The 22,223-nt window shown below is 37.3% G+C and overlaps 2 protein-coding genes and 1 long non-coding RNA gene across 6 annotated transcripts in view; 1 reads left to right on the top strand and 2 right to left on the bottom strand.

The window, feature by feature from the left end:
• LOC148188594 (uncharacterized) overlaps nucleotides 1-8,060 on the bottom strand; it is a 36,263-nt gene extending 28,203 nt beyond the window's left edge. For 3 of the 4 annotated variants that reach the window (XR_015777726.1, XR_015777725.1, XR_015777727.1), the window contains exons 1-2: nucleotides 7,690-8,060; nucleotides 3,821-4,055 (exon numbers count right to left, since the gene is read on the bottom strand). This is a non-coding gene — a long non-coding RNA (uncharacterized LOC148188594). The remainder of the gene's footprint in view (nucleotides 1-3,820; nucleotides 4,056-7,689) is intronic. The other variant, XR_015777728.1, reaches the window with a different exon arrangement.
• Nucleotides 1-12,394, top strand: part of rftn2 (raftlin family member 2) — a 33,422-nt gene extending 21,028 nt beyond the window's left edge. Inside the window, exons 3-9 of the mRNA XM_088083719.1 lie at nucleotides 1,763-1,871; nucleotides 2,674-2,848; nucleotides 3,854-4,072; nucleotides 5,502-5,608; nucleotides 6,697-6,800; nucleotides 6,922-7,003; nucleotides 9,304-12,394. Coding sequence (XP_087939845.1) covers nucleotides 1,763-1,871; nucleotides 2,674-2,848; nucleotides 3,854-4,072; nucleotides 5,502-5,608; nucleotides 6,697-6,800; nucleotides 6,922-7,003; nucleotides 9,304-9,507 — 1,000 coding nt within the window. The 3' untranslated portion in view covers nucleotides 9,508-12,394. The remainder of the gene's footprint in view (nucleotides 1-1,762; nucleotides 1,872-2,673; nucleotides 2,849-3,853; nucleotides 4,073-5,501; nucleotides 5,609-6,696; nucleotides 6,801-6,921; nucleotides 7,004-9,303) is intronic.
• An 886-nt stretch (nucleotides 12,395-13,280) lies between these two features.
• On the bottom strand, nucleotides 13,281-21,893 carry mob4 (MOB family member 4, phocein). Its single transcript, XM_088083720.1, has 8 exons — nucleotides 21,747-21,893; nucleotides 21,009-21,071; nucleotides 18,678-18,778; nucleotides 17,969-18,011; nucleotides 17,005-17,091; nucleotides 16,785-16,864; nucleotides 15,726-15,837; nucleotides 13,281-14,582 (listed from the first exon to the last, which is right to left on the bottom strand). The coding sequence occupies exons 1-8, from the start codon at nucleotides 21,804-21,806 to the stop codon at nucleotides 14,448-14,450; spliced, it is 681 nt and encodes a 226-aa protein (XP_087939846.1). The 5' UTR covers nucleotides 21,807-21,893; the 3' UTR covers nucleotides 13,281-14,447.
• Nucleotides 21,894-22,223: the final 330 nt, after the last annotated feature.

The following is a 22,223-nucleotide window of genomic DNA, read 5'->3' as shown; positions in this document are numbered from 1 at the left end:
TAATTAACGACTGACAGTATCAAATGCTGTTGAGCAGATCAGTGTATACAGTCTGACACACACGCCTTCCTGCTGTGCCCACATGTTCACCTCCACACTGTCTAGTAAATAGATGAATGATGAATGAAGTCAGCTGCATATTTAATGCAGAGCTTCGGTAGCAGGTCAGACTGGCGTGCCTGGAGGAGACTGGAGGATGTTTTGGTTTGACTTGCTGTTTGTCTACCAGGATTTCTATTGGCTGGAAATTCACCCAACAACAGGGGTCCCTCAGCAGCCAATGGTTACGAAGTATCTCTGACCTCTGACGTTTGATTGGTTGGGATACTTGAACTGTGATGATAATTTTTATTTCATAAGGAGGCAGTAGAGGTGAAGTAATGACGTTAATGATGGTGTTTCTATGCAAAATGAACCAATGGAAAAATATTTCAATTTCATGCTACTTTATAGTTCCACTCAGTTTCAGAGGGAAATCTTTTACTTTACTTACATTTTACTTACCTACCTTTATCTGAAAGCTTTTACATTACAAACACAACATATGATCGATTTATAATATATAATAATGTACTTTGTATGGAACTGTCCAGCATATTAAGTAGTTGAAATGTGTTCGACATTCAGCAGCTGTCACATTAAAATGCTGCTCATGTTAAAGCATCATAATAATATCAAAATATTATGAAAAATGTAATTATAGAACTTTCTGGAAGCGACTATTCAACCTAAAATGTACTTTCACTGTAATAGTTAACACTTTGAGTGATATTTTTCTGTTAATGCACTATTACTTTTTTTGAAGGGGTGTTGTATGAGGTACTGATCCATAGTTAGTATATTTCATACATTCACTGAATACACTGATTATTGATAAGTACTTTTACAACCCCACTTCAAATGAACTGAACTACCCCTTTAACCCTTTGAAACCTGAGCAAATTGGTTTGATTTCTTTTGGAAAAATGAGAGAAAAGGCAATGACCAACTTGGCTAGAAATGACCCACAAGAAATTTGTAAAAGGAGACAAGAAATGTTTATGTTTAAAATTATATTACTGATAAAAAATAAATACATAAATCTTTTTCAATTTTCAGCTCTTTTTGCTGGTAATTTTCTTGTTTTTGTTTTAGGTTCGTTTGTTTTTATACTTTCTTTTTTTTTGCAAATTTCAGGTAATTTTTTTGTAAAGTTTTTTAGCACTTTTTCTTGGTCATTTTATTCTCTTTATTTTTGGGGTTTTTTGTTTATGTACCCCCCCCCTTAATTTTAAGGTAACAGTCTTGTCAAGTTTCTTGCTAAATTTTGGGCCACATATTGTTAAATATGCTCATAGCCTTCTCACCACGTTCTTAAAAAAATCTTTTTTTTTTAAATTTTTTTTTTTTTGCAGAGTGGTATTCCTACTTTTTGATAAGCAAAAGATATGAGTACCTCTTCCAAAACTGCCTTGATGTGTGTTTTTTTACACTCAACACTTTGATGCTGAATCTGCAGTATGTCGTGTTTGAGCTGCCATCGCTTCAGGTTCCTAAATAGTTGTTTACCGTTTTGAGATAATTGCTCAGACAGTAGGTGGTAGCCGCCTCCTGCTGAGCGTATAAATGATGGATGCGTTGGCGTCTGCAGCTCAGTGACAATTACAGCTGAACTATGAACCCTCCAGCTGGACACTGATCCACAAACTCCCCACTGACCTCAACAGCTCCACCGCCAAACGCCGTCAGCGCTCAGCTCGTGTGTCTGTGTGTGTGTTTTCAGTAAGCAGATGGCGTCCATGTGCTACAGCGTGCCCATGCTGAAGGTGGAGGAGTGGCCGTTACCCGGAGACTCGCTGACGGGCGACACGGTCAGAGCGCTCATCGACAGGGTCAGTGGGATTTACTGCGACCTCTCAAACCCACTATCACTGTAGTCCAGCGGTGCCCAACCTGTGGGTCCGAACCCCCCAAGGGGTCCCAAGATAACTGTGAAGTGGTTTTTTAGTAAGAAAAACATAATCTGGAAACTTTCACGCCTCGAGAATCTCTCAAATAAGTGAAATACTTGATAATTTCATTGATTTACAAAATACTTAAAGAAGTACAATTTGGATATTTTAATGGTTTCAGGACAATAAAGTCCTTAAAATAAGTAAAATACAGGATAATTTCACCTTTTCAGCCCAATAAAATACCGTAAAAAATTTAAATACTTGACACTTTGACCTCTAAAATGTTGTAAAAATGATCTAGAATCTCTTAAATAAGTAAAATACTGATTAATTGAATCTACTTAGGCCTGTAAAAAAGTGCAATTTGGATATTTTCATGACACTTCTCAAAAAAAGAAATACTTTCCCCTTTTTTTTTTTTTAAAGAAAACATGTTTGGAATCATATTTTAAGAAGTATAATGATTTTAAACACCAGCTGGTTCGGGATCATTTCAGTTCATATTTTTTGTAAAACAGAAACGGTGTTTTTGAGACGCTCTTTGTTCACTGTCAGTTTCATCACACACGTTCTCGTTCAAAGAGCAAATATATTCAGTTTGCTCATAAAATGTCACACTTCCAGTATTTCTGGTTTCTATGACTTTGCGTGCGCCACCTCTTCTTCTGTGGTGTTCAGAAAAAATGAGCGTAGTTTTTTTAGTTGCGCGGTGCGTTCACGGTGTGTCTGACTCTGGCAGGTGAACAGCAGCGCTCGGGGAGGCGTTCGATTCGTGGGCTCGGTCCTCCAGCAGGTGAGCGGGATCACCAACGGCAGGGTGCACAGTCCGAAGAGGGGCTGCCGCTCCCCTCCACGCACCCCTCCCCGAACTCCGCCCGGAGACAGAGAGCTGGAGGAAAACACCTACAGTCCAGGTGAGACACTCACGTCTCTTGTTTGTCTCCGTTAGTGTCAGTTAAGTATAATTTCTATAAACAGTGATCAGTGATGGAAGGAGTACTCAGATCTTTTACTTAAGTATACATAGAAATACTACAATGTAGAAATACTATTTTGCATTTAAAAGGCCAGCATTCAAAATACACTTGCAAAAGGTTCTTACAGTTATGAAAAAACTGAAATAAAAAAATCATGAAATTTGCAAAATGCAATTTCCAGGCCTGGAAATGTTTTTGAAAACTAAATATACCTTGAAAGTTTTGGAATAGTCATGGAATTTTGTTCCACCAGTATAATCTGACATGTTCAAGGACCGTCACAATGATCATTTCTGTTTGAATAGTTTCTGTCTGTGTTAAATGGTGTCATTTTGGGGGATTTTTTTTTAACTGCCGGCCCACAGGTTTGACAGTCATGTTTTCACCCAAAATTTTTAAAGAAAAAAAAATGCCATTTTTTCTTTAAAAAATGGCCCAAAAAATTTCTTTCTTAAAAAAAATAATCAGAACTTTAAAAAATAACAACACCCAAATTCTTCTTTAAAAAATGACCAAAAAATGTGTCTTCAAAAATCACCAAAAATGTTTCTTTAAAAATGACCAAAATTTAAAAAATAAAATAAAATTTAAAAAAAAAGACCAATTTAAAAAATAATTTAAAAAACTGCAGGCATGGGTTTGGAAGCAATGTTTTCTTTAAAAATTGTCCCTAAAACAAATCCAAAAGTCCCTGAGTTATATTCAGGCATTATAAGCATTCAGTTCTAATACTGGTCTGAATTCACTATTTTTATTTTTTAAATAATATGAAAAGGCTGCTGTATAGTAATAAAAAAATACTCCAGCGAAGTCGGTGATGTTTTCAAATAAATGTATTAAAGTAAAGTGTAAAATCTTTTCCTCCAAAAGTTAAAAACAGCATAAAAGTGAAATGTGTCCATGACGTACCTCAGATTATATTTTCCTCCGCGCTCCCTCCAGACTTGCGGTTGCTGGTCTTCTTCCACTCCTGGGCTCCGGGCTGCGCTCCTCTGGACTCGCTGGCCTGTCAGTACCACCAGGGGGCGCTCTCCATGCGCGTCTCCAGGAAGGGTCAGGTGGTCAGCTCCCTGGAAGCTGATTGGCTGGAGCTGACTGCCGCTTACTACCGCAAAGGCTGGTCGCTGGTGGACTCCTTCGTCTACTGGGACACGCCGAAAGGTCGGTTTGATGTTAGATTGACTCTTAAAGGGACAGTTCACCCCAAAATGAAAAACATATTTTCCCTCTTACCTGTGAGGCTGTTTTACAGTCTCACAGGACTCATATACCACCTCATGTAAGCATAAAAACTCTTTAGTGATAAACGTTTTTTTTAATTGACGTGTTTCCATTAGGCATAATTTACATTCACAGTTTTAATGTGTGCAGTTTCGAGGGCTGATGGAAACCTGCCAAATGTTACTGAGTTGCATATTTCTCACTTCAAATGTTTTCAGAAACTTGTTTTAGTTTAGTGTTTTACTGGAATACGAGATCTAGCTGCCATTACATTATGTCACCAAACAGGTATGGCGCAGTGCATTCTGGTAGTTGTAGTTCTTTAGGTCATGCAGTAACAAGATAAGAAAATATATACATGTGGACATTCAATAAATGTCCTGCAAACCCCATAGTGTCCTAAAAAAAGATCAAGTATATGTACACAAAACAACAAAATACATATATAAAAGATATTAAAAAATGAAATATATATGTATATATATATATATATATATATATATATATATATATATATATATATATATATATATATATATATATCTTAATTCATTTATTTAGGGTTTTTTTCATGTCAGTCTAGTCTCTTTGTCACTTTGGTGCATTAAATGAGTGAGAAGTGGAGTCCTGCAGAGTTTGAGCCATTTTTGCCTTTTTTACTCTATTTCGGGGCAGCACCTGCTCCGAGTTTGGGTTGGATGTGCGTGGACACTTTTGCTGCAGTCGTAGATTTTCTTCCTTTTGAGCAAAAGTGAATGCCGCTGTCCTTTGTGTCTGGTCGCGAAGTATTAATTTTGAAAGTATTTGCATCTTTCCACTGCAGAGACGGAACAGTTTCATGTGAGGAGCGTTTATTTCAATGAAGCGCTTCTTTAAGAGCAACTGCTGTTTCTGCTTCTATCGTTTCCATTATTATCTTTTCTCATAAAACAGTGATTCACGCTGATGACTGAACTCAGTCACTTCCTCCCCTCCGCTCTCTCCCGCTGCCTCTATATTTGGAGCCCTCTTCCCGACCTCGCAACCTCACTTCCTGTTCCTCTGCGGAGTGGCAGACATCCACATCATCTGCAGACCTCTGAGGCCTGGAATAAATATAAAGCACACACTGCTGCTGTGACATCCACACACACACACACACACACACACACACACACACACACACACACACACACACACTGAGCTCAACCTATTTCTAATAAGTGGGTCATTCTCTCACTGTCAGGTCGTCCTTCAGCACTCAGAGGATCTGCTGTGTGTCATTTGCTCCCTGACTGTTACAAATGTGGATTATTAATTTTGTAATGATGGAAACATGAAAATATAAACATTTGCACACCTTTTACAGTGACGTGTGTGTTTGTTTCAGGCGAGCCGGTGCCGCGATCACTGGAGGGATTGTTTGTGTATGAAGAGAGAAGCACCTCTCCTCCTGCCAACGACACCATCGTCGTCGAGCAATGGACCGTCATTGAGGTCAGTGTGTGTGTGTGTGTGTGTGTGTGTGTGTGTGTGTGTGTGTGTGTGTGTGTGTGTGTGTGTGTGTGTGTGTGTGTGTGTGTGTGTGTGTGTGTGTGTGTGTGTGTGTGCGCGCGCGTGTGTGCGTGTTGAAATAATTATGCATGACCCTATTCTCTTACGAGAGCTACATGATTTGATTTCTGCAGAGCTGTGCAGGCAGGGTGATTTATGCATTAAGTCCCTCAAATTGCGGAAATTGAAATTGTGAAAATAAAATACGCCTAATGGAGACACGTCAAACTTAAAAAACTCCCTTTTATCACAGAAAAGATTTTAATGCACGCATGAGGTGGTATTTCTGACGATTTGAAAAAAGAAAAACATATTTTGCAAAACTAAACAGCATTTTTTTGAACATCTGAATCCTTCCATTGTTTGGGAGATAAGTGCAACGAATTTTCCCCCTGAAACTTTGGCAGTGTTTTGTGGATTATAAATCTTCACTTGACTTTCCATCGGCATGAGGCGGAGTAGATAATGACTGAATTTTCATTACGTGGGTGAACTATCCCTTTAAGGTGCAGGTGTAGACTTCAGGGCAGCTTTTGCTGAGGACTTTTGTTTTTACAAAATTAAAGACAATGACACCATAAGTTGATGCAGAAATGCACAAACTGGTGCACCAGGATGCAGGAAATTTAGTTTTTGATGTTTAAAGTTTTCCGGTGGAGCTCCCAAACCTCCGATTTCTTATAACCCCCCCTTTTTAAAAAAATCATCTTGACAGCTACTATTTTATCTTTTGTCACGACGACCATGAAGTAAGCACAAAAATACAGATGAATGTGTTGCACGGCGAAGCACCCAAAATATTTTTTATGTGTGTTTTGGGGAAACTGAGACTTTCAAGTTATCCTAATTTACAGACTCCTCACCAAAAAATATAAAAACCAACCAGGATAGTTGGTTTTAAGTGATTATAAAGCAGATAGTTTGGCATCTTTTCCACCTCCAGCAGTCGACTTTTCCATAAGTGGCTCTTTATATATTATTATTATTTAAATATAATATATATTTTACATGTATGTGGTGTTTACGCTCAGGGCTCCAACGTGAAAACAGACTACGGGCCCCTCCTTCACACTCTGGCTGAGTTCGGTTGGCTGCTCACGTGTGTGCTGCCCACCCCCATCATCCGACACGACAGGTAGATATTTCCAAAACTCTGTACCCACAGAAATATTTGCGATAATTCAGTCGGCTCAGTGGCGACGCCTCCTTAAAGCCTGTTTTCTGAGTTAACCATCACTGTGCGTCTGTGTGCGCAGCGACGGGAACTTGGCCACAAAGCAGGTCGTGTTTCTGCAGCGGCCGGTCAGAAGTCAGGCGGCTGCACAACCCAGAAACCAGGTGAGGAGAGACTGCAGTGACGGGATTATGGGATTATTTTACTTTATTTTACCAACAAAAGCTTTATTTTACACAAGCATTCAAACTTAAGATTTACTTAAGCGTAAAACAAAATAAAATAAAATAAAAGCGTAAAACAGTCCCATAATCAGTCCAGTAAAACTAGCTGGTGAACATATGGAGGTTTCTAAGTTCATCTCATGCATGTTTTTCCAAATTATGTTTACTGGCTTTTTGTTTATTTTGAATAAACAAACCATTGTCAACACTGACAACCCCCCATTCCACAAAAGAAAATTTTCTCAGTAAAAGGACACACTTTTAGCAAATATAAATAAGCAAGCAGGTACGGTAAGAGTATTAGATAAGTCAAATATAATAATATTAATAATAATAATAAATAGTTATAGGTAAGAGTAATTTAAAAAAAGAAATTAACAATAATAAAAATATAAAATAAATAAATAAAAAGTAAGTGGTTATAGGTAAGAGTAATCAAAAACAAAAAATAAATAATAGATAAAAAATTTAATAAAATGAATAAGAATGGAAAAAATAATATAAAAATAATAATAAATACAAACCTACTTGTATTCCTTAATTCACTGATCCCAAAAGTTACATTTCTGAAGCCAAGGGGACGAGATGAGTGACAATAAAAAAAATTGGGGGCGACCCCAACTCACCAGGTGTAGTGTGTTCCTCATACAGACTGAGTCCGGCCCGGGTTCGATTCTGACCTGTGGCCCTTTGCCGCGTGTCATCCTCCCGTCTCTCTGCCCCAATGCAGAAAAACACAAAAAAATAATATTAAAAACTGAATTCGGGGGAAAACACACACACACGGCCTCTCTGCTGCTCACCGACATCGTCTGCATGTTTCAGCTGCAGGCTCCTGATGAGCAGATGAAGCACAGGTGCGTTTAATGACTCAGCAGGGAGAGGAGAGAGCAGCACTTGAGGAGGCAGAAAACACAAAAAACAACTCTGCAGCACAGAAAAGCACCTGACTGCTAATTATTACCCAAAAACCGATGGACATTTTCCTGGAAACAACACTCCTGTAATTAGTTTTGTGTTATTTGTTGAACAACAGTCATTTATTCGGTCAGTGTCGTGCATGCATGGAGGAGCACAGATCTGTCGGTGAAGCTGCAGGGATGAGCTGCTGTGTGTCGATGCTGCACCCTGCTGAACAAAGCGGAAGTTGCATTTTACTTGTGGTCGAGTTGCTCAGGCTGAAGGCCGATTGTCAAAGAAACAGACGAGCTGAAGCCCTTTCTTTTAGATAGTCCACTTAAACCCTTTAATATCTGAGTAAATTGGCTTGATTTTTCAAGATATTGCTCAAAAATAGCAAGGAATTAATGACGTTACAAGAAAATTACCTGAAAATAAGCAAAAAAAAAACAAAAAAAAACCCACAAACAAAAACCAACAAGAAAATTACCTCAAGAAAGTTTTAATTTTTATTTATTTTTTTTTTATCTGTAACATAATTTTAAAATGCTGAAAATGTCCTAAGATCCTAGAAATATCCTAAAATTCTAGAAATGTCAAAAAATCCCAGAAATTTCAGAAAATCCCAAAAAAGTCCTGAAATCCTTAAAACATATTTGAAATCCTAGAATTCAGTGATGCACGATAGTGATTATTTCAACCGATACCGATAACCGATAACGTCTTTGTGTTTGTTTTTCATTACCTGAGGGTATGAAAGGCTGAGATGTGGCGAGTACAGATGAATTTCATTTGTGCATTTTCATTAAAAAACATTTCAGACAAAAAGCTGGAAAATCTGAAAATTACTGTAAGCAGCGAGCACGGTAATAAATGACAGCATCAGGGCCGGATCGAGACATTTTGGTGCCCTAGAGGAGACAGGAATCACCTGTCGGACAATGAGAGTGGAGAGGACATTTTGGGTGAAACATCCTGAAATCCTACAAATCCCCAAAATCCTAGAAACTTCCTAAAATCCTTGAAATGTCCTAAAATCCTACAAACGTCAAAAAAGTTCTGAAACGTGCTAAAATCCTAGAAATGTCCCATTTTTCAAGAAACGTCCGAAAACCTGAAAAATGTGCTAAAATCCTTAAAATAGTAGAAACGTGCTAAAATCCTAGAAACATTTAAAAAATCTTAAAAACGTGCTAAAATCCTAGAAAGGTCCTCAAATCAGAGAAATGTCCTAAAATCCTAAAACATGGTTGGGTCTGCTGCCATTGGCCGCTGGCCTCCTGTCCTTTTGCAAAAGTGTCTCTAATGGCTCGAACTCTCTGTGTCTTTCTGTCCTGCAGAGTCTATCTGTCCACAGCGACGTGTCCAGCCGCTCCGTGAGTCGAGCGGTCAGCAGCCCCGTCTCTCCAGAGGAGCTGTCTCCGTCCACCGGAGGCATCGGGGGCTTCCCGGTGTTCGGAGGGGGGTACCCCAGCGCCCTGTCCCACCTGGAGGAGGGAGGCTTTGAGCAGGAGGAGGGGAAAGCTGAGGTCACCTGCATGTAAGCAGGACGGACGCAGACTCAGGATTTTAACTGACTGAAGGAAATTTACCTGAAAAAAGTCCACAGATCATCGTGTTCATGTTCCTTTTAACAGAGACTTTAATGTAGAAGAACTCGGCACTTTTTAAAAATGTTTTACTGAAGCCATAATGAGGTATTATTTACATCTACGTCCGGACTTTTATAGAGATTTGTCGGGGAGAAAAACGCGTCCACGTGAGCCTCTTTACACATAATTTAACGCTTTTTTTAGGGGATTTACGACCTCTTGATGAGTTCAGGTGCTCATGGGAAATTGTTCCGGCTCTAAAAAGCACAAACACAGATTTCTGCACATTTTGTAAACAGCACAGGTGGTGAAAAGAGGGGAAGGAGGGCTCTTTTTTTTTGGCTCACAAGTCACATAATTTTGATTTCTTCACAGTTAAAACACATTTTCGTTTCACATAATCTCTTCTTTTTCACATCACCTTCACTTTGAGTGTCAGAGCTCCTTTTTCTCATTTACAGCCCGAAGCAGGATGTGAATATTTATCAGGGAGTCCGACAGTTTTCCTGTGTACATCGGTACTGAAAATAGTACTGCCCGAGATAGTACATGTGTACAGGCAACAGTATTTTCTGAGGAGGGTGTGGAGGATTTTTAGAGTCCTGAGGTGCTTTGAGTAACTTTTCAGTGTTGTAAACTGGAGACGTTTTATTTGAAACATTTCACGTCTGTGCTTTGACTTTCCTCCTAATGTTTGTGCCATTTCATTATCACCCTGGAAACGTCTCCTGACGCGTACATTTCAAAGTATTATTTAATGTTTCATCAGTTTCTCAGACAGAATTGCAAATTGCTGCTTTACAGCTTAAATGGTACGGGCGATATACGTGCAGCTTTCTCTGTAATGGACTCATGAAAAATCCCTGAAATTGAAAGGATAAGTGTTTTTTTGTTTGTTTTTTAAAAGGGAACTCCACCGATTTTACAAGTCTGTGTGCAGGTTTTTGGGAAGTACGAGTGCGTATGTAAAAAAAGGTGGTATATAGCATTTATTGGTACTGAAGGCATTATATGGAAGCCTATTTGTGCCAATGTGATTAAAAGAAAAAGATCCTGTTGTCACTATGATGAGAAACTTTCCCAAAATAATATTTAAAATATTTGAGCTGTATCTCGATATGAGAAGCTTTTTAAAAATAATGACTCAAAATCTCAAAATAATGTGACAATACAAAGTCATTATTTCAAAGAAAAGTTGTAATTTTTAGAGAGTTTCTTCTCATTTGGAGAAACTAAGTTATTATTTTAAGATAAGTTGTTATTTCATTGTTTCGAAAAACTCATTACATTGTGAAAGTTTCTCTTTATTTTGAGATAAGTCATTCTTTTGAGATGCAACGTCATTATTTTGGAAGATTCTCATTATTTTGAGAAAGTTTTTCATCATTTCGAAATTGTCATTACGTTAAGAATTTTATTTTGATACTAAGTCATCATTTCAAAACGAGATTACTCATTTTTGAGAAAGTTTCTCTTTTTTGAGAAAGTTCTTCATTAGTTTGTAAGTCTTTTTTTAAATTCTCATTATTTTGAGGAAGTTTCTCATTTTGAGATACTGAGTCATTTCGAGAATAAAAGGTGTGAGAAAGTTTTTCATTATTTTGAAATACTAACTCATTCACTGAGAAAGTTTCTGTTTCAAGAAAAGTCATTATTTATTTTCTTTTACAAAGTTTCTCATTGTTTTGAGATACTAAATCATTATTTAAAGAAAAGAGTCATTTTTGAGTTTCCCATTATTTTGAAAAAGTCTCTCATATTACTGTTTCTATTTATTTTGAGTTAAGTCATTATTTTTAAGGTTTTTTTGGGATTTTTCTTCTTACTCGCTTCATTGAGAAAGTTTCTCTTTATTTCAAGATATGGAAGTCATTATTTTGTTGTCATTAATTTGAAGGTTTCTCATTATTTTGAAAAACGAACTCATTACTTTGAAAGAGCTTCTCGTCGTTTCAAGATATAAAATCATTATTTTGATATTAATCATTACTTTTAGAAAGTTTCTCACTTTAAAAAAAAAGTTTCTAATTATTTTGAAATACTAACTTGTAATTTCAAAGAAAGCGTTTCATTTTTTTGAGATAGTAACTTTACTTTTAGAAAGCTTCTAAGTGTGTCCAGATTAGATAGAAAAATTCTTGTTTTTTAAAAACACTTATTTTTGAGAATCCTTCTCGTTATTTTTGGATGCCAAGTCGTTTTAGTCTCATTATTTTTTTTCCGTTTTTCATCACGACTTAAAGGATCTTTTTGTTTCATCACATCAACAGAAATGGGCTTCAATGGTGGACTACAAGTTTGAAAATGGAAAAATACAATTCTGAGGTGTCGGTGATTGAGTTGCATTGTGGGTAATGTAGGCAGAAGGTTTAGACGAGGAAGGGTTTGTGAATTTAAAAATAAAAGATTATTTCTCTGGTTGAGCTACATCAGTTTTTTATAGTTATTTACAGTGTTGCAGGAGTGAAAATGTTTTATCGGTGGAGTTCTCTTTTCTTTAATATTATGAAAGGGATTTTATTTTGAAGAGGTCACAATGCTGCTGTATATATCTTAAATGTTAGTAATTATTGTGCAAATTTCAGCTTAATTGTAATGCATGTTATGTTGCTTTTTGGGGGGACAGAGAGATCAAATGCACCAAAAAGTATCGTGTTAGGTATTCCAGTGATGTAAACACCGCCCACGAGTCATACATGTTTTAAATGTGTTGAGCTCCACAAACTCCCCGTCAGAGTTTACTAAGTGTCAGTATTAATATTCCAGCCGTTCCTCTTTTTTTGGAGAGTTGTACATTTTGGTCCCTTTTTTTATTGCATTAAACACTTATTTCCCATGGTTTGTGACTCACGTCCTATTAACTCATGACAATTTAAATGTCTTTTTGGCAAAATTTTAAGACCATTTATTCTTTGAAAAGACCATAAATAATCATCATCGGTTCTTTTTCATTACTATATCATAGCTGTTTTGAATATATATTATTTGAAAAAAAAATCTTTAGAACAGGATTAGAACAGAAAATATAAATATAATTTAGGGACAATTTAAATATAATTTAGAAAAGCTGTCTTTTGTGTTTATTTTACTGCCGATTTTCAAAGAAACTGTTTAGTCATTTTTTTTCTTTAAATTTCTTTCTTTTTTTTTTTTTTTTAAGAAAGGAGTTTGCCGTCCCCCCTTTCAAAGTTTTTGGCAATTTTTACAGAAAATATTTTTTTTCTTTTAACACTACTTTAACACTATTTTTTTTTTGTTTTATGTTTTCCATTTAAAAAAATGAGCCGATTTTCTAAGAAAACATTTTGATATTTTTTTTCATAAATTTTTGTTGTTTTCTAAATATATATATATACATATACACATATACATATACATATATTGACGAGAGCTTGGGTGATTTTTTGAGAAAACATGCTTTCCAGCCTGTGGGTTTGGAAGGCATGTTATCTATTAAAAATCACCAAAAATGATGTAATTTATCACAGCCAAAAACTGTTACAACAGAAATTTCCATTGTTTTTTCAAGTTTCTGTTGGTCCTTGAACACATCGTGTCATCAGTCAGACTTTCAGGGTATATTTAGCTTTCCAAAAAGTTAATTTCTGTTTGCAAATTACATGACTGTTCCAGGTTTTTCATGACCGTACTAATCCTTAAATTTAACAAAAAACACCAATTTGTAGAAAAAACCTGAATAGAATTTAAATGTCCACACAGCCACCTGAATAATAGGTCTTTTTTATTAACAGACATCATGAAAATGTCGACAGTAACAAAATTTTTTAGTCCATTTAAAAAAAAAGTGGGTTTGGATTGACAAGACTCCTCCCACAAAATAACTTAATGAGGGGGAGGGTAAAAAGAAGGGAGGTTGTGCTCCGATACGTAAATGTAGCCGATATTTCGTCCTTTCCTCGAGGTATTTACTCACAAATATCAAGTAAAAACTGGCTTACAGCAGCACAGCCCCGTAAAGTCTCTATTCTGTCAAGGAAAGGGGAATATCAGGCACATTTGACACAGTATTAAAATGAGGGGCATGTCACAAAGCAGGATCAGAGTTAGCCGACGAGCTTTCCTAAATACTCTGAAACGTCATTTCAGAGGCCGAAGAGAGAGAATATCTGACTGCTAGTACACTAACAAAGCTAGAGATTAAGTTTTCTTTGTTCACTACCACACAAGCCACACACCTACGTTTGTGTTTAAATAGCATTATTAAGTCAGCAGGCTAATTTAAGTGATCCGTTTGAGTGGGACAACCCCCCCGAAAAAACAGAACGATAGGCAACACAAGCAAATAGAGAGAAACAGAAGCAGACACGAAAAAGTGAAGCACCATCAGAAAACATGATAGTGAATTAAGAGAAGAGGAGGAGGAGGAGGAGGAGGAGGAGGAGGAGGAGTGGGTTTATGTACAGAGGGAGGGGGGAGGCTGTCAGTGTGTGCCTTTGTCAATGATACAGGTCACCATGATTACATAATTTTTGCAAATCCAGCTGCTTAAAGAAGATTAAAGGAAAAAACGGGGTTTCCCCTGAAGGAGTAGTGTGAGAGCAGGGGCTGCCTCCAGCGACGCGGAGCGACTCTGGATCGACACGGAGAGTGTGAATAGGATAGAAAACGTCGTCTTGTCCCGCAGGCGTGGCTGAACTCTGCTCCCGCTATTCTTTAACCCTTACTTCCTCGGAGATAGACACAGGTGACGAGGGTGGAGGGACATGGACAGTGTTACTAGACAGGAGCCTTAATACACTGTAGTGTGTTTATATATATATCTATATATGTGTGTGTGTGTGTGTGTGTGTGTGTGTTGTGTGTGTCTCCTCTGTCGTGTGTGTGGTTGTGTGTTTTACATGTGTCTCCCTTTATGGCAGCAGCTCGTGTGTTTAGGCCTCGCTCTCCCCGGCTGATGAGGTGTTCTGCACTTCCTCCTCCAGGATGGGCACGATCAGGTTGTCCTTGGACATCAGGTTGTACTTCATGACGAAGCGCGTGAACCGGTGACACAGGAACGTTTCATTCTGTACACGGGAACACACGCAGCGACAAATTAAACCCCGCCTCCTCATTTTTATTAATATAGCACCTTTAAAGACAAAGTTTACAAGTTGCTTTAACAAACAAAGCAAAGCCGAGACGATAAACCGCGGAGTTAACTAAAGTCAATGAAGCTGAACAAAGACGAGAGTTTAGCAGCGGAAACATGTTAGAAAAATACAGTAACAAAACACAGAATATTGTTAATAATATGCAGGATTGCGAGAGAATAAAAAGATAAGATAAATTAGGAGATAAAATGAAAAGATAAAGCACAAAACACATTAAAAGACGGCATCACATCAAAGCAGGTCTATAAAAAACAGGTTTTAAGAGGCGATTTAGAAGAAGTCACTGATTCTGCAGCCTTATCTCTCCAGGCACTCACCCCAAAACCAAAGGAACAGTCACCTTCAATTTTAATTTATTGACACGTTTCCATTAAGCGTATTTTATATTCACAATTTCAATTTGTGCAATTTGATGGTTAATGGGAACCCTTCTGCCGTCCTCTTCTGTGCTCATTGTTTCAGTAAAATGAACTGAATAACTGATTGTAGAGAATCTTATCGAACTTTAAACATTTATATTTGTATGCTCGATGTCAGCAGCTAACTAAGCTCCAGCGGGAAGCCAACAACCCAATTTTATGCATCCAAAGCACTTCTATAAAACTGACCAGACCTCTAGTTGAGGCAGGAAGTTATTTGCCAAAATGTGCAGCCACACAGAGCTAGTAAAAGGGACTGGTGTTGAACTGGGACTGGGCTTTTATTTAAAGTTTTACAGTAAATAAGTGTCATAAAGCACGTGGGGCTATTGTTAACCAGCATGAAAATAACAGTCATTTTTATGGGCAAGTTTGAATTTGTAACGAGTATAAAAACCTAAAAAAAAGAATAGAAAGCAAAATAAAAGAGTTTCAAAGAGCAGCTTTGACATTTTCAGCCTGGACTCTATTGTCACATTTTTCTGTGACTAAAGGAGAAAACAGTATTGAAACTGGTCCAGCACTGAAGGAGAGGGGTGCAGCCGGCAGCTAAAAACAGGTCTTAAAGTAACCACTTTGAGTGTGTTTGCATTTTAAGGTGTTTCTGGTAAATAAAACATCTCCAGTGAAAACGTACCTCATACTTGTCAAATATCTGGCGGTGATGGAAGTAGGCATGAGAGAATATCCTATAGATGCGACGACAGACGGAGCCCAGTTTGGCCACCGACGACTCCTTGATGCTCACCCTAAAAAAAACCCACAAAAACAAATAAAAAAAAAAACCACAAATAAAACAAAAAAGACAAATCAGACAATGATGGATGCACAGAATTAAATCTACTGAATGTAAACAGGCAGTGACACAACTCTTTAAAGCAATTCAAAGATTCACTCCAAAGACTTTCTAGAAGTCTTTTCTTTTATTTTAAATATAACTACCTCTACATTATTCCAATTTGTACGATTTATAGCAGTTCGCCCGTCACTTTGTCAGAAATCTTCACACCTCACCTTCGAGTGTGGCATTAAACACAGATATAAACACTTCTGCCTTCAGACGTGCACATCGTATAAACTTATTTGTGTCATACTCGGCTTTAAAGCAGCTATAAGTCATACTTTATTTGAAAGGGGTCACTTGAAGTGGGTAGGTTTTATTTTAATATAATTTTATTTTCTTTGTGAAGCACTTTGTGAATGTTGTCTACAAAAGGTGTTATAGAAATAAACTTTGCTTGCTTGCTGGTGACGAACCTACAAACACACACCTGAATCTGCGGCTCCCCTTGGCTTTACGGAGCTTTATGACCAGAATTTAGGCTCATTTTTTATCTGCCTGACTCACAACTTTACTGTCCTGGTTCTCTCTCGCTGCTCTCAAAGCTTCGTTTTTAGAGAAAAAGCTGTAAAAAGTTGCTGCACACCACCTGCTTAGCAGCCAACAGACATATTTAGAGACAAATTGCTGAACATAATGCAGCATTTAGCAGCTAAAGTGATAGATATTTCCCTCCGAAGTTGTTGGAGACAAAAAAACAGCTAAAGGAGAGTAAATGCTGGAGTTACAGTCATCAGGCGGACACAAACACACACGAATCATCATGTTGCCTTCACACTGTGTTTCTGCTGCCCCGAGTGGCCAAAAAAATACAGAAATAAATCAGTTGCTGCTGGTTTGAGGGAGATGACTGACCTGCTGGGGAAGTATTTGTTGCTATTGAGAAGACAGGCAGCTCCGTCCAGCGTGTGCCTGGTGTAATCAATGGCAGGGCACTGCGGACGCAGCAGCACAAAACACAGCGTCATCAAGACACATTAAATACTGCTCAGGGATTCAAACGAAAGAGAAAATTCAGCTTAAAACTATTAATAACAACCAGGTGAGTTTGGAGTTAACTGCAGTCCTGACTCACCTCTTTGGGTGTCTTGTGGGCAGCGCATAAAAAGATCCACTGCTCTGTGGCGGTCATCTGGGTGCAGGTGTCTGGATGGCACTCGCTCTGAGGGGGGACAGACGAGCGTCACTACGACTACAATTATGTCGATACAAAACTAAAATGAACCTGTTGTTTCATCTCTTTTATTGCCTGTGATTGTGGGCATGATTACTGCGGCAGTCTGAGTCCAAATACAATGTGCCAATTAACCCTTTAAAACCTGGACCGACATCAGTTTTCATGTGCTGCGCTCAGCTGCCTTTCAATAGAAAAACTGGTTTGATTTCGTTTGAAAACCAAAAAAAAGAGGAAAAACATAATAAAATATTCTGCAAAAAAAAAGCTGACAAGGAAATTATCTCAAAGTTAGCTTGTGGATTATTAGATATAATCAAAAAATGAGAAGAAATTACCAGAAAACTTTATTATATAATAATTCTCTTAATTATTTACAATTCTGTTACAGAAAAAAAGGAAAATAATTGCACTCTTTGAGGTAATTTTCTTATTGCTTGTCTTTATTTTGCTTTATTAATATTATTATTATTTTGCTTATTCAAGTTATTTTCTTGTAAATTTGTACACATTTCTTTCTACTTTTTTTGGGTTATTGTTGTTTAGTTGCTTGTTGCCCTCTTCTCTTGTTTTTAAAAGAAATCGAGTTAATTTCAGGTTTCAAAGGGTTAAATAATCCTTTGTTCCTTTAAAACCTTACGTCCAGGCCGCACTGCACGCACGAGCGACGCGTGACAGCAACCTTGCCGAACAGCTGCGGCCTGCACGCTTGTGGTGTTCACTGCTACGCTGCTGCAGAACTGATGTATTTCCACAATTAAAAACAAACACTCGACTCTTTTATGAAACCATGCAAGCAGCTTCTTTCAATCTTAGCATCCTCAAAATCAGAAAATCAGACAAACTTACTGATTCGATCACTTACCTGCAGTTTTACGGCTAATCCGTTCAGCTCCAGGCAGAACTGCCTACAGACAGAACAAGAGTTCAGTCAGAAAAACAAAACATGAGCATTGAAGAGTAATCCTGCCATATCAACAGATGGTTTGGATAAGATTTTAATAAGATTTAAACATTTTTTGGGGCAGGGGTTGGGGCTAAGAGACTCTATATTGCACACCACCCTCCTGCTCATCATCATCTATTTTGACCTAAAATATCCTCATATTTGGACAATATTTTGACACCTAGAACACTTGGACATCAGTATGTGAAGTTTTCTGATTTATGTGTGAAAAAAAACAGCAGATTAAAACCCATTTATGGTAATATTTGGGTCGCCTTCAACAGAGCATCACTTCATATCAGTGGAATATAATGAATAAAGGAGGTCAACGTGTCTTAAAATCAATTCCCTTTTCATCAGATTACTTTGAAAAACATCTCTTTTCCCTTCATTTATTTGTGGAGAATTTATTTTGATTGCATACGTAATTCATAGTTAAATATTCTGATCTTTTCTTTAAAAAAACATCTATGGAAAAAGTGATAGTGACACCGTTTTGCTGAATAAGGTCAAATAAATCAAATGTTCAAAAAAGAAGAATAGAAATAAATCCTCATTCTCCGGACACTTCAAGAACTTATCTAAAAATGTGACCAAAGCATTTTGAGGTTTTAAGTTTTCAACATACCTGAGGTGCTCATACTTCCACACGCCCTCGTCCTGACCCTCCGGAGGCTCCAGGATTTTGTCGATATTGGAGCAATCTGATCTAATGTTCTGCTGAATGTACTGAAACAGAACCATCACACAACACACTTCATTAGAGACCATCACTCAGCTACAGCAACGTGATTTTCATCACGTTTATACGGCACAGTATTGCAGTTTTGCGTGGTAATATTATGCTGATACACTGTAACAAAGTATAGATTTCTTATTAGATAAATGATTAATACAGCAAAAACAAATGAAACTTTTGACAAACCAAAAACTTTTTATTTTTTTTGCTATTTATCTTTTTTACTTTAAAACATTTTGGTGAGTTTAAAAGAAAACATTTTGATGTTTCTTTTTTCTTAAACATTTTTTGTTTTTTTAAGAAAACATGCCTTCTAAACCTGTGGGCGTGTTTTCTTAAAAAGTTACCAAAAATGACACCATTTATCACAACCAGAAACTGTAAAAACAGAAATTATTGTTAGATTTGTTATTACACAGGTTTGTGAATCAAAATTTCATGACTTTTCCGAAACTTCAGGGTATATTTAATCTTTCAAAACTTTTTCGGGCCTGGAAATTGCTATTAGCAAATTCCATGACTTTTCCAGGTTTTTTGTGTGGACTCTCTGGAACTCTGGAAGATCATCAGTTTGGTTAACTCGACCTGCTGAAGCCTGATATAAACCTCGGCTGATATAAGGAATGCATTTTGTCCTCTATCGCTTACATTGAAATAGCATAAGGGATCTCTTCATGGCAAGTATGGACAGGAGGAAAGATTACAGCAAACATTCCTCTGGTTCTCAGTGTATATTTGGGCATGTGAATATTGTGTTAGGACACATCTGACAAAAATGTCCTGTGACTCAGAGCTTTTCTAAACTCATTCGGCTGAAGTTTCTGACTCAAATAAGCAATGAACACCTTGTAAAACTCACGTTACTAAAGACTGTTTATCTTTAGATATTAACCAACACTTTACGCCATACGTATTATATATGTCACTCAAGTTATACGATCGAATAATCATTCATTTTACGAAAGTTTAAATGGACTGAAAGGCAGTGGTCAAAGGTGACAGAATACATTTGCTTTAGTGCTGTACTTAAGCACAGTTTTCAGGTATTTGTACTTTACCTGAGTATTTCCAGTTTCTGATAATTCATACTTTTAATTCACAACAATTCAGAGGAAAATATTGTACCGTTTTTCCCACAACTACATCTATTAGAAATCTCAGGTTACTTTGCAGATTCAGATTAACAATACAAAATATAAACAATAAATTATTCCTGATTTATTATTATTATTATTATTATTAGGTATAAAAACTTTATGGATCTCTTGGCATCTACCAGCTGCAACTAGTGTTGTAAAAAATATCCATCAAAACATGAAGATATGAAATAGTTTCAATTAGGGGTGGGAATCCCCAGAGGCCCCCACGATACAATATTATTGTGATTTTTAATGTTTTGTGATATGCTGAGTATTGCAATGGCATATATTGCTATATGTCACAATTTTAGCTTTTTCCAACTGTAAATTATGTCCCCAAAAGAAAATTTGTCAACATTTGTTTTATCTAATTAGCCTAGCATACAGATTCCTTTTAAATCATGTCAATTTTCTCCCATTTAAAAAAACTGTTAGGTAGTTGTTAATTTTTCTCTCTGTAAATTATTTGACCTTTTTTTAAGTCGGCCAAATCATTGAATTTCAGTGCTTTTAATATGATAAACAGAACATTTGTTGGTCTCAATAAGTGGTTTTGTTAACGATAGTAAACATAGCTCTTTTTAAGGATGAAGATTGCATTTTTGTTTGTTTGTTTTAGGAATTTTCCCCACCTTGGACTGTTTTAAACATCTACTAAAAACTCAACTTTCTAGGCAGGTCTTCCTATAACAACTCCATGTGTGATGCTCTTCTTTGTTTTGGTCTTGTCTGTCCGTCATTACACTGTAATTCACCAAAACTAAATTCATTCATTCACTCACTGATATATTTTTAGGTGTTTGTGTATATGTGTTTGTGAAGCACTTTGAAACTGTGCTTTTAAAAAAAAAAGAAAAAACTGCAATATAAATAAAACTTTACATACTTAATTTCCCTGTACTTTCGCACAGTAACTTATATACTTTTGGTACATTTTGACTGCAGGAGTTTTAGATTATTAGAGTACTTCAACAACGTGTGACTGCAACTCTTTACTCAGATGTGAGTACTTCTCCCACCACAGCCAGATGGGTGGGGAACACACACACACACACACACACACACACACACGTCAACACACCTGTTGGACAGCCAGGGTGCTGTCCATCTCCTCAAATGACTCATCCGGCCAGTTGTAGAAATCCTACACACGGAGGGAGGATAATTTTAGACTCACTCAGGGTGAAAAAGCGGACATTGTGTTATAAACAATGCTAACCACAAAGCTGTTATCTGACGGTAATAACAAGCCTGTCGTCATGCCACATACATGACACATGTCATATGGCGTCAAGGAAGCTAACGTTAGCCACGCTAAGCTACCTGACGTTTGGTTACAAGTAAAGCTCAGCTGAGAAATTTGGCTTTTGTTTAAGTTAATTATACATTAAAACACGGCTTTGTAGCTAACCTTACGCTAGCTAGTTAGCTCGGTAACGTCAGCAGGGGTGCGACTGCTTCCTGCAAAGCTAACAGCTAAAGAGAAGTAAGTGATAAGTTCACAACCAATGTGTGATACAGATTAAGAGCAAAAGTGGCTGTGTGACTATTTAAGCAACAATTTTTATCACACAGCGGAGCTGATAAATATAGCGCAAACCTCCATGTAATTTAACGTTACTCCAGGAAATAGACGGCAGCAGCGGCTAACGTTAGCTAGCTGGCTATTTCCAGGTCAGGCCTCTTCCTAGATGTTGTCTGCGGACAGTTATCGACAAAAGACGGGGAGTAAAACAGCACGACTGTAGTGAGACAGCAGCGCAAAGTCGCGGGGTTATTTGCGGGGATGTCGGGGAGTTTTTGCGGGGTGAAAACGCACCTTCGCCTTGGTTCCAGGCCGATTCCTCCTGAGAACTGCAGTACCCTCCGCCATGACCATCTCGACAGAATACCCGGATGTTCGTCAGCCGCTGTGCTGTGGACTCGGATATGAATCAGACGGAGCTGCTGAAGTACTCCGACCCTGTACTCGAGTAAAAGTACTAATACCACGCTGTAACTACAGTTACGAGTAAAATCTCTACATTGAAAATAATACTTAAGTAAAAGTACGTACGTAATATCAGTGACATGTACTGATGTAAGCATTAAAAGTAAAAGTACCCAATGCAGAAAATCTTAGAGCAAAACAAACAAAACAAAATGATTTTTATTTTATTATATTTTCCTTTAGGTTATGCGGTTTTTTAATGTGAAGGTTTTAGCTTCACATTAAAAAACCGCATAACCTAAAGGAATATATAAAATAAAAATCATTTTAAAAATAAGAGGGGAAAAAACATCCCTCCAAATTCAG

Source organism: Plectropomus leopardus, chromosome 10 (assembly GCF_026936395.1).
Source record: "Plectropomus leopardus strain MGB_pleo_1.0 chromosome 10, ASM2693639v1, whole genome shotgun sequence".
NCBI lineage: Eukaryota > Metazoa > Chordata > Actinopteri > Perciformes > Serranidae > Plectropomus > Plectropomus leopardus.
Note: the sequence above shows the minus strand (reverse complement) of the source record. Positions and strands in the feature narration are given on the sequence as shown.

Coding starts and splice junctions, on each gene's coding strand:
- mob4 (XM_088083720.1), bottom strand. CDS start 21,806: ATGGTCATGGCGGAGGGTACTGCAGTTCTCAGGAGGAATCGGCCTGGA. Junction 21,072..21,746: donor GGCCTGGAACCAAGGCGAAG/GTGCGTTTTCAC, acceptor CTCCGTGTGTAG/GATTTCTACAACTGGCCGGA. Junction 18,779..21,008: donor GCACCCTGGCTGTCCAACAG/GTGTGTTGACGT, acceptor GTTCTGTTTCAG/TACATTCAGCAGAACATTAG.